This window comes from Haliaeetus leucocephalus, unplaced genomic scaffold, assembly GCF_000737465.1.
Source record: "Haliaeetus leucocephalus isolate CR32 unplaced genomic scaffold, Haliaeetus_leucocephalus-4.0 Scaffold195, whole genome shotgun sequence".
Taxonomy (NCBI): Eukaryota; Metazoa; Chordata; class Aves; order Accipitriformes; family Accipitridae; genus Haliaeetus; species Haliaeetus leucocephalus.
The window spans coordinates 3,673,492-3,686,178 of NW_010972631.1; the positions used below are offsets into that span (position 1 = coordinate 3,673,492).

Here is a 12,687-nt window from a genome sequence, read left to right on the forward strand (position 1 = left end):
TTCCGCACCCCCCCCCCCCCCCCCCGATTCTCTCCCCCATTGCACTGGGTGGCGGGGGAGTGAGCGAGCAGCTGCGTGGCGCTTAGTTGCTGGCTGGGATTAAACCACAACGATAGCATAAGTAAAATAGTATAAATTGAGACTTAACAGACATGGAAGCTTTCAACCTTAACTCTTTTTCAAAATAGTTTTTCAATAATTCTTACAGTATGTACAGGTTTTGAGTCTATTAAAAATAATAGTTAAAGAATCTTTTGACTCAGTTGTACAATATCAAATGTATTCTGAACATGTGAGGCTCATGTCTACAGCAATCAATTTTGTATCATCTGCCTATACATTTGCAAAACAATTATTTCAGAATTTTAAGTGTAATTAATAGTCTAGGCAAAATTATTTACTTGCACAGACAATAAACACTTTTCAGTTTCTTTTAAATGAATGGAAGGCAAAGGGGTGTAAGAACAAAAAAAAAAAGCAAAACCAAGATTGCAGAGAGAGCAGGACAAAAATTTTCTTGTAGAATCTGGGCCAAATTCTTAACTGAGACAATGCTCAGAATATCACATCTAAAAATACCGCTTGACTAAAAAGACAAATTGTAAATATACAAACGGAGCAGAGAGAGAATGTTTTGACATATTGCAAGATGAACACAGTCCAGCCAGAAAGTAACAGGATAGGCATCAGTCTGGGAAGTTCCACAAAACAAAGCCAGCTCTAAAAAGTGGCATTTTAGAGGTATGAAAGTTAAGGAATTCCTACTTTAGTTATTTCAGGGTAACAAAAACCCCAAACCCCCAAATCCAGAAAACAAACCAAAACAAAATCTAAGGCTATTATCTTATAGTATAATTAGTAGAAAATTGTTTTTCTGTTTGAGAAGTGTGTATTATCAATAAAAACCATACTTATAGCTAAGACAATATATTTGGTATTTTTCCCACTCAGATCTTCATATCTGCCAATATAATCACAGTCCTTAATTTGACATGTACTGCATAAGAAACGCTCATATACCCAGATAAGTTTACCTGATGATACTGCGTAGATGGATCCAGGAGGCAGTAATGAATTATGGTTGTGATCCCTTCTAATAAAGTAAGAACCATATCTGGGGGAGTGACTGATGCCATCCAGAGAGGCCTAAAATAAGAGATTCATTTTTTTAAAATGGGTTAATCTGGTTGTAAAATAATTCAACACAATCAAATCTGCTTAAAAAGGTTATATACCTCTACATACACATACCTATTATCAGATAATCCTGTTTCATATTTATACTGCTGAATTAAATTATCCAAGTTCCTGCAGAGCTGAAGAGTCACTGAAACAACCACCCTTTGAAGAACTTTTCCCATGTAAGGCAACGTAGAAGTGATAAGGCCAATCCACTGGGGATGCATTTTACAGGCACAGTGCTGGTGTAAAGCTCGTATCACTGCGCAGAGAAACATGCCTTGGCAGGTTATTGGCTGGGAATGTAAATACTGAAGAGAAGTCATCGGCTGCTGGGGACCGATGTGCTCCAAATCTGTTATAACAAAGTCAAAGCCCGTTTCATTTTCCTCAGGCACAGTCATTACTCTGTGTTCTAGCACAATCAGCCGTTGAAGTACTTTTAAAAGCTGTGACTGCAGAGTACTACCATTGTCAAATTCATCTTCAGAAAAATTTATAAGGCTGTCTTCAGAGAAACCTTCTTCTACAGCCACTATGTTTTTTCCAGCCATCTTTTCACTGTGCCATTTCTGCGCACTGAAGATAGAAGATAGCAGACAATGCAGGATCACTTTCTGAACCTTGCACTTGGACAACATGTCTGAAATAAAACTAGGAAAGCCCTTTGCAGAGCTTTCTATCACTTTTGCCAACTCAGCAAAGAGAAGTGTCAGAATTTCTATACTCATCATTTGCATATTACGGTTTCCTATTAGATCTTGTGAGGTTACTTTAACATGAGTTGGATAGTGGCTCCGCATATAGTATAAACACAAGGAGATAAGAATTTCTATGTACATAGAGCTGCGAAAGTTATGGTTAGAATCAACTGGGATGTGGCTATAGAAATCCTTGCCCATAACAGATATTCGATGCCTGGCTAGAAGATTCTGGAGCAACGAAAGCTGAGGAGTGTATGCATTGTTGACACTGGTAGTGGAGATAGCACTTACAAAAGCTGAAGGATTTGTTTTCAGAATTGCTTTAATTGCAGAAAAAGCATACAATGTCCTTGAAGAGTCATACAGCTGGAGATAAAGCAGCACATGTTGATACAATGGATGGATATTAAAGTTGGGAGATTTTCGCATTCCTGGGGACCCTACATCACTTTCTATTTCTGAAATTTCTCCTTCTCCACAACTATACCAGTTTTCTAAATCAAGGCCATCACTAAAGAAGACGTTTGTTTGTTTAAGCTTTTCTGTTTGTGCTTTCTTCTTCTCTTCATCTTTCTTTTTGGCTATTTTCACCTTAGGTTTTGCACCTGGTTGCTTACCAGCTTCTTTAACAATTGTTTCTTTTTCTGACATTTTTTCTGGTAGCTTTCCTTTAAAGCTGAACTGAATACTGCTGTGGCTTCGCTTTCTGGACTTGGATTCAGTGGAAGCAAGAGTGAGATCAGAGAGGGATTGCTGGCTTTCTGCAATACAAGGTGAAGAGTTATTTCTTGAAATTTCATCTCTTAAGCTCTCAAGTCCAGTCTCAGTTGAGGCTGATAGCAATTGGGAGCTGTCATTACTAAGCAAACTACTCTGGCTACTTTGAATATTTTGATCTTCATTTTTTGTCATCTCTACAGAATTATCCAAAGGACTGAATTTACATGAAGTATCCTCAGAGTGTAGATTATGTTTAACTGGTTCAGCTTCTTCTCCAAGACCGCTTACAACTTTGCATATAAGATCTGTAACCACCTGCTGCACAATTTCATCAGGTGAATCTTCTCGCAGAGTCTGAGAGCTATCTTGAGCACTCAGGCTTTCTGTCTCCACTTCATAACTGATGTTGTCTCCAGTAGATGACTGAGAACAGCCAGAGTCAGAACTCTGCAGTATTTCAACTTGATGGTCGGGAAGGTCAAAATCAGACACAACCATTGGTATGGTCTCACTGCTGGTACTTAATAAGGAAAGCCTGTCACTCAGAGGGTTGACAGTCAAGCTGAAGTTCTCCATTTCATCCATAGCAAGTTGTTTTTCATTGCTTTCTTTAGGTATAATAAGTTGTCCTTGGCTTACAGGCACATGGGAAAATGCTTAAAGAAAAACACAAAAAGCTTTATACACATAATATTTTGTTCTACAGAATAAGAATTTAGAATTTAAACTATTACTGAGACTTCAAATTATAAAGGCATGGTAAATAGTACCTTTCCACTTCACAGCAGAAAAAAAAAAAATGTTAATATGCAAACGACACGCAGTCACATAACCAAAGCAAGATTACTTTAGCAGTAGAACTTAGCAAAAACCCATAATTCTCCCATGAAACCTTATGCAGTCTTATCTGCTTGTATTTTAATAAAAAGGAATTATTAGTATGTTACTAAAATTACACAATACATGCAAACACCTTCAAACCTTATCAGTATGTTCTCAGCCAGCCCCACATCAGTGCTCCCAATTCATAAAAGCATTTCATTTCTTGATTAAGCTTCAAGTCATATTCTTAAGTTCTACTGAAGTTCAGTAAGACATAAGAAAATGCTCTGCATTAAAATACTTGCATATCCTCTTAATCTGAGAGCAACAAAACTTCAACGATACTTGGGACACCCAAACTTAAACTACAAAAAAAATGCAGAAATGCACATACAAGCAGTAGCTATTCCAGCACTTTGTTTTGGGAGTTACCCTCAAAAATTTCTACTACATTTTTAATGTTGCATGCAAATAACAAATAAAGAAATTAAATGTGTACGTACCATCAGCACAGCTAAACTTCTGCATAAAGTGCTTTTCGTTTTCTTCTTCAGGGTGATAAGGAGATTTAGTCCAGTAACATTCAGCCTGTACTCGCTGAACAGAAACTCGCTGAGTTTTTGGATGGAGAAGCAGTAGGAGCAAAGGTTCAAGAACTCTTGCAATATCATGTCTTTGAAGCACTTGATTTAACCAGGCTTGTCCGACTGACCATGTAGAACCATCCAAGCTATTAAGACTGTCCAGCATGATAAACAAAGATCTAGAATAGAAAGAAGAATAAGCCTAACACAAATTCTACTCTACTTACAGAATACCCCATTTTAATCTGGTATATAATGAATTTCAACATGTCAGTACATACTCCAGTGTCTTCTCCATATAAACCAGTATTTTCTCTGGAATCCAAATTTTGCAACCTGAAGTTTTATATTTTAGTCTAGCCTAATGAAGAAATGGCCAGGAAGAGCTAGTAATAAAGTCAGTTAAGATAGCTGCTCTAGTAGTAGCAGTTGTATAGTCAGTTCAAGTATTTGTATAGCTACTAGCATAACAGGCTTTGGTTGCCTACTAAGTGCTAGTGCAGTACAAAAAGATAAAACTTTAAAAGCCAATTCACACAAATGCATGGAAAAGAGAAAGAAACATTCAAAGATCTTTTCTTCAAGAATGGAGAGTAGAAATATACTTGACAATTCAGCACTTCCTACTGTCATTATTTTCTTCTTTTAATAGTTTTAGCTTTTAGAATCCTTTCCAGATGTGGGGAAAAACAATATATATATTGGACTCTGCATTTTACCAACTGTCTTACATCCTCCAGTAGAACATGTTCATAAACTCTTAGCTGTATGTACAGAATTTACCACCACTTTTGCAATGAGTAACAGTATCAAGCCAAAGAAATAACAACCTTTTTACTCTGCTTCCTACAGCTAAGGATACCGTAGGAAATTTAAATAAGCACTTTCCCACAACATTTGTGCTAGCTGAGGAAGACAAGACTAGTTCAGAGTCTGGATCATTCAGTTTTTCTAAGAAGGCAGTCTAATACTAGAACGCAAAACAGAAATCCTCTGCTGCTTGCCATAAATGACATCTTACACAAAACACACAGATTAAACAAAAAAACTTTCAAATCTTAGTCCTTACTTACAATTTTGATCTTAAGTTTTTTTAGCTTTACTGTTACTTTCCATTTTCACATAATTCATTTCTGGGTTGACTTCTTCCTCCTGCTTTCGTTTTTACCAAATCACAGCAAGAACTCAGATACTATGTTCAATATACACAAATATTTTAACCACAGTGATCGTCAATGAATCATGTGACCATTCCTGTCCTACTCTTTACAGCTACCAGAAAAATCTACCGTTTATGTAATCATCATTGTGAAAACAATTTTGTCTAACTTGAATTCACTTCTTGCCCTCCTTCCTTGCTCTCACAGTTACACTGTATTTCTCCAATTTCTAAACACTATGGTGCAAATATAATGTAGTTAAAGATTTTGAAGTAAAATTATTTCAACTGAATCATGCTTGCAATCACCAACCTGTCAAAGCTACGGCCAAAGGAAGATGACTTGTTAATATGAAGGTCACGGGTGAGATGCCATAGCACTGCAAACTTTGCATGAGCTTCCATTCTTACTTTCTGTGGACCAAATTATAAGTTAGATCTATCAGAATACAACAGCCTCTGATAAGAGCTGGGAAAAAAAAAGAGTTATACAGCAGCTTAAAAGCTATAATGAAATTATTAAAATTAACTTTTTTTGACTAGGCATTCAATTGCTATTTTCTAACATTAAAACCAGTAATAGGCAACAATAGGTCTCTGAACAATTTAGTAGCATGAAAGGATTCTCCCCCATCTTGATCTTGGCCACCTTAGTTTCAAAGTTCAGCTTGAAAAAGTTTTAAATACTTAATGTGATAGCTTGAATAATACTTATTTTACTCTCACAAGTTGCATAGCTCTGTTTTCAGTGATTTTATCTATATGTTTCAAGGCACTAGAACAGATCATGAAGAGAAAGCAGGAAGAAACATGCAAGCATACAGAGGCAGAGAGAAGAGGCAGAGAAAGAAGAGAAATTTTTAGAGATAGTGTCTGGAATGATGGGATTAAACACAGTATCCATGGAAATAAAGGAATGAAAATAAATTGGCTGGAAAAAGACTTAAGAATTTTCTAGCTAGATACAATGTAGACAGAGTTCATCACTAACATGCCAAGTTTAGCTCTGGAACTTTTGAGTTTTATTTAGACAAATAGGACATGCTTACTGCCCAAAGGACTTCTAATGACTAGTAATAATATGCAGAATATTTAATGGTGAAAATGGTATTAAAGTAAAAATGTTTATGCCTTCATCTCTTTCCTGTGGCTGATCAAGGCAAAGAGTTATTCCAGCAAGGCCATAAACTATAGTAAATGCCATGCTATGACATGAATACATGGGTACATATACTAAAACCAGCTTTACCCAAGAGACAAGGGAGCTACCAAGCAGTTGTAGGGGTGAACAAACAAAGCACAGCAATCAGGACGATTATACTGAATAAAACATCAAAATTACTTTCAAATACAATCAGGGCTTAAACTAAATTACTTGATGATGAGCAAAGACAAGAGGATGAAGATTTTTCACTTGTTTGTTCTTAAAATATATGCTTATAGGGAATGAACAGTAGGTGTATTTACCTCTAATCAAAATGAGACCACACTAAAGACTGTTAATACCCCTGTGACAATCCGGCATACTTCCAGACTTAATTTACAATACACAGCTTAAGAAGCTTTGCAACAGCTAATACAACCAATATCTGCCACAATAATGAAAATTTTAAGTAAAAGCTGTAAAAACTGAAAATTACAGAAAAGACACAAGACAGATCACATCAGCCGTAAAGTAAAAAAACAACCAAGAGAAACAGCAGCATTCTGGAAAGTAAAGCAAGCATCCCATGTATTTAACAAAAATATGCTTCTTACAGGAAAAAAAAAAACAACACTGCTGCAAAATATATACAGTTACACGAAACAATTCACTAACATCTGCTGAATAAAAAGTGAAAACACCAATTCTAAAAACACAGAGATAAGTCCATGTAAGCCCTTGCAATCTATGCTGGGAAGATGTAAGAAATCACTGTTTTCACAGTAAGGTTGGCAGAAATGAGCGAGTACCACACCCACAGTCACAGCAGTTCACAGACCAGCCTAATAAGTGAAACTATAAATCATCAGCAGTTTTATCAATATGCCAAGCTGTGAACTGCAGTGGTTGACTCACTTTTGTTGACCTGGTTACTCTCTGGTAGAAAGGCAAAAAGGTAACTGCTTCCGAAGTCACACAACCATGAGTTGCCAGAGCATGTAAGCAAGTAATTCCCTAATTCCCTATCATTCATTCTGTTGGGCCTGTGAAAACAGTTCATATATCTAAGATTTAAAGCACTACAAAGGCCTCAACTCAAATGTCAAATCAACAGCCTTTATCTGAAACAAATTTCTAGGGGAGGAAAAAAAAAAAAAAAAATAGTGTACCTGTCATGACAAGTAGAACTCCTACTAACAATAGTAAAAAGCTAAGCATGTGCTTTATATATAGGGAACCAGAGCATAACTTTTGATAAGAGGTGAATTCTCCTACATAAATTGGTTGCTGAATGCTGAAAAGCCTCCTTTGTCTAGCATGAAACTACAGAGGCTCATCACAGACCTAAAAGAAACACCGTTTGTCAACAATCTGAATATCTGCCAGCTTCAAAAGATTTTGAAAATATTACTTTACTTGCATTAGCTAAACCGATAGCAAAACAGAAGTAATCAATAGGATAGCCAAGATCACTTCTAAAATCAGCCAGCAGTGAGATGAGACCTTTGAGCAACAACAAAGAATGGGAGAAATCCACCAAGTTGGGTCACGAGCAAACATTATAACCTGTGGTAGCAGAACAGGAGACAGCACAAGCGACAAAGTAATAACAAGAAACCAAACAGCGTTATCAGAGGCAAAGGAGGAGCGCTCTGATCACTCAAGAGGTTCTGCTCAAACTATAGTCCATGGCTTTTGACATGAGATGGCAATGTAAAGACCTTCAAGAAAAGAGTAGCTTCAGCAACATACTGCAAAGAAATGCACAGACAACTCGCAACCCAGCTGCCATGTCAGTCAGAGCAGGTAGGCAAGCACATTTTCCACAAAGACAGAGATCCACAGAAACTGGCAATTACTGTTGGAGCAGTTTATTAGTTGCCCTCTAGAACTGGCAAACATGGCAGAAACAGTCAGAATTCAAATCTTAACAACAAATAGCTAGAGAAGGGCCATATGAGACTGGAGAAGAATTGTACAGAAGCCTCTACATCAGAAGTATCTAGTGACTGCAGTTCCTCCGCTTCCCAACAGGGGAAAATAATCTCACAGAAACGCTTTATCTAGAAACAATTAACCGAGACAAGTGTCAGAAGATGGAGCTCAGAAATATATAGCACAGCTCTTGGGACCTGGAAATAAAATCAAATCTTATCAATTACAAGCCGCTCGTTTGTCTGATATTTACATTAACTCTTACAAAAAGAGCCAGAATCAAATAACATATAAAAATTGTCAGAAAGGAAAAAAACCCAAAAAACCAAAAAACTAACACCAAACAAAACACAATTCACTGCTGCTTAAAAGAGAAAGGGAATTAAGGCTGAAGAAGCATAATATCAAATACAGAGGACTCATAAGGTTGTGTCTCACCAAAAAGGAAAGGAATTGAAAACAGATCTCAAACTGTAAAAAGAAGGTGGTGACACAAAAAGAAAGGCAGTAAGGACACCACAACTGAGAGAGAGAGAAAAGAGAAAACAAAAGGATAGAAAGGTAAAGGGGACCACACATGACTCTCTTAAGAAAGAAACAATCCAACCCCAGTATCAAGAAAAGCAGAGACATGGTGATGACAATAACACGGCTGTTGCTCCTTCTCCAAGTTCTGTGGAGGAAAGGAAGCAGAAAGTCTAGATGCTATATTAGGACAGATTATTAGAGAAGATGCAAGAATTAGATGAAGTAGGAGGGAGCACACCAGAGGACTGAACCACAGTTGGTTAGGACACAGCAAAACAAAGTGTACTTAAATTTGATGGAGCTGTACAGGGAAAGAAGGGTGTTTACGACAATTGGAATGGAATCTAAAAAATCCGTATTCAATTACTACCATTACAAACACTTTTCATAGGTTTGTGAAACACCAAAACGTCATGAAAACAGGGTTCAACTAGTACAGACATAAGGTTAAGGTTTCCTGTGAGTGGGAATATAGGAAATAGGGTGGCAGTGTCAGAGGGTGGACAAATCTGATGTTCTGCATGCAAGTAAAAGAGTATTTTTAATGTTTGAAACAATCAACGTAAGGCAACATTTCTTCAATACTGAAGTTATTTATGCCCTCCTCTGAGGCACTATGTCCTTTTTCTAAGTATATTTCTATAGTTATATACTTAACTCATCTTTCAGTAAATACATGAACAACTTGCCTTGTCTCTGTGAGTCAGCTGCTGACTAATAACATCTTCACAAATGCTAGAAGATGGAACGAGGTTATGCAGCTGGTAGAAGAGCTCCACACTCTTCTGATGATGCTGAGGAGTTCCATCACCCAACTGGTCCCAAAGCGTTAAAGCTATATGCTTTGTACATGAAAATAAAAGTTGCAAGAGACACAAGTGAATGAGTATCGTGCCTTATCTTGCTTTAGACTACGTTGAGCTCTATGCAGTGATGAGAGACATTACATCTGAGGACACAATATGACCAGCAGGCAATCTACAAAACTATTCTTTTTTGTTCATAAGAATATTAGAAACTGTTTGAAGTACTGCAATAACTTACTACATTAAAAATTCCTGTTAGGAGTCAGAACTCACAGGAACCTCCAGAAATAAATTTTCATTAAAATATAATTAACTATGTAATATACCCTGCTGCTGATTATCTTTTGTAAATGGTTTCTTACATAAATTACACAAATGCAGAGATTGTGGTTTACCAGAGTCCTACATTATGCACATCTCAGTTTCATACCTTTGCTAATTAATGATGCTATTCAATCAGGTTTTATTTATATTTTAAAAATATTCATTCAAACAAGGATTTTCACCCAAGCAGTAAGACAATCACAGTGGGAAAACTCACTATGTATTTTCATTTAGAGTCTGACACAGGTTACAACTGTTATCAAAATGCTCAGCAAGAAAATTTGGTTTACCATACCAAGGATGGTAAGTGGCCAAGACCGTCAGTCTTTACAAGCCAGGAAGAGAAGTCTATAAAGAAAACAGCAATGAGATACTGCATTATACCTTGAAGAAATCTGTCTTTTCAGCCATATATCTCAGATTGCCTTGAGTAAGAGGAGGTCTGATGACCACAGCCACTCTTCCTTGGTTAGGGCTAAGAGGCTGAGCAGTTTCCACACTGTTCAGATTTTCTCCAGTGACAAGAGCAACTGATTGAGTCAATCCAACCAAGTCCATCACAAGGGAAATAGTAACACCCTGAACACTGAAATCACTTGCTTGTTTGCAAGCATTCATTAAAGTCTGTAGCCACAGTGGAGGCTGTACTTGTTCACAGTCTGAAATAAAAATCACAGATTATACATTCATTTAACAGTTTTAAATATTATGTATTTTTCCTCTTATATCTCATAACCTTATGCACAATTGTCCTTTTTCTTTCACATTTCAACCTGCCCATTGTATGGGTTTAGGAAAATGCATGCAGGAGAAAGATACTTCTTGATGTATCTCTGTCTTTAATCTAATTAAGAATGCAATACTGTATCACTTCAAACATTTAGTAGGCAAAAATAAATAGGAAAATTTGAACAAGAGAAAAATAAGTTTTATGGAAATGCATCCACGCAATTTCATATTTTAGACAAAACTGGACTTTTAGTAGTTTGCACATCCTTTCATTCACTTTCCTTCTTCAGGAGATTCTTGACCAGCAATCAAATCTTAACATTGTAGTTTGTAGTCTGGAATAATTCTGTGGTATTTTATATATATGTAACAATATTATATATGTTATATAGATATTATAATATACATACAGAATTATTTACATATAATTTTTATATATCTAAGCTAAGTTTAAACTGACAAAAAAAATAGAGGTTTTCCTGGCAACACTTTAAAAGTAAAAGTATCTGTGAAAAGTGATGTTTTGGGTGGAAGAAACTTGATCCTATTAGATCATACTCTGCTTTCACTGTAGGGAGTTGTTTTCCTTTTCTTACCACCCCCTCACTTAATACCATACACTGGCCTGATAATGCAAGTGTCTTTCTCTGAAGTTCACAGTCAACTCTCCAAGTGAATAACGCACTCTTTTATTTCAGAGGTACCAAAGTAATTTTTCATAAAACTTCAAAAGGACCCTACTGATCGTTTTCCTAAAACAGGTAAATGCTTCTAGAATCAGACACAAGTGCAGAAGTGTTATTTAATAGGCACAAATACAGCAATTGTTTAGAATTAAGAGAAGGACAATGCAATTTCTAATTTATATCCATAATAGTTAATTTTGCAATGTAAATTAGAGCCTAAATATACCTAACAATTCCACATAATGTTCCAGAGTTTACAGATATAAACATTATTCTGAGCTCGACTCAGTTCCCTTTTTAATTTCTTCAATTAAAAATACCACACATTTATCTGAGAAATTAAGCGTACAGCAAAATTTAAGCACAATTATGTTCTATCAACATCAGATTAATTTGGTCTCCTTCAAATAAACAGACTGATGACTCTCCCCGTTGATTAAAGGCAATTGGTCACATCACTAAAGCAACCCATCAAAAACATGTTCCAAATTTAGAAACGCTTCAATAACAACAGCCTCTTCTGCAGTAGAAAAGTGTATCAATAGATGAAGAAAATGCTGGTGTGCGAATTATGGTAACTACCTTCTCCCATTCTCCATTCTCTGTTCCACTGGCATTCTTGGTTATGGGAAGCAGGGCTCCTGGGACTGTTATGCAGCCCCATTCCCAACACTATTCCTGTCCACCCTGCCATTCTGTACAAGATGTTTACATACGAAACAAAATCCTTCCCGTTGATTTCAACCACCTATAATTTATGTTTATTCCTCAAAATCACACTGTTTAATAGACTACAAATGCAACACCACAAATGGGAAGGTCCAGATGATGAACAAACAACGCAAACCCAAGACATTTAACAAAGTAGAAAGGATTCCTAGAATCACTGCCTTCATATGAGGCACATACTATTCAAGCTCTACAGGCTTTCTGCTTTAGAGTTTACAAGGCAGTGATAATCCGAAGTGCTATATCCACAGAAAAGTAATAAGCAAGCAGCTGATTTTTTAAGTATTTTTAGTCTTCTGCCACAAGACTCATTTGTAGGCTGCTAGTATTTGTAAAAAATAAATAAATAAATTAAACCCCCCATATTTTTCAGGGTCATGCTATAGAAAACAAATATCCTGTGCTAGATCTTTTACAAAAGGTAGCACCCCTTTAGCATTGCAATAGCCTTAATCAATAAACAGCCGTATCCAAGTTGCCTTCAACTGACATAAATATTTGATATGTCTGGATGTCACAAAGTCAGCTCTGCTCCTGGCTGTATAATGAAGACATATACAACATATCTTAAAGACTACAGGAATAGAAGCAGTAGTCATGTTAAATCAATGTGCTTGTTTCCAAAAGCCAAAAAAACT

General features: G+C 36.4%; 1 protein-coding gene across 2 annotated transcripts in view; it reads right to left on the minus strand.

Moving 5' to 3' along the window:
* DOPEY1 (dopey family member 1) overlaps positions 1-12,687 on the minus strand; it is a 69,949-nt gene that overhangs the window by 19,777 nt on the left and 37,485 nt on the right. For both annotated transcript variants that reach the window (XM_010565745.1, XM_010565746.1), the window contains exons 15-20: positions 10,290-10,564; positions 9,465-9,617; positions 5,482-5,582; positions 3,929-4,188; positions 1,252-3,259; positions 1,035-1,146 (exon numbers count right to left, since the gene is read on the minus strand). In XM_010565745.1, the coding sequence (XP_010564047.1) occupies positions 1,035-1,146; positions 1,252-3,259; positions 3,929-4,188; positions 5,482-5,582; positions 9,465-9,617; positions 10,290-10,564 (2,909 nt within the window). The remainder of the gene's footprint in view (positions 1-1,034; positions 1,147-1,251; positions 3,260-3,928; positions 4,189-5,481; positions 5,583-9,464; positions 9,618-10,289; positions 10,565-12,687) is intronic.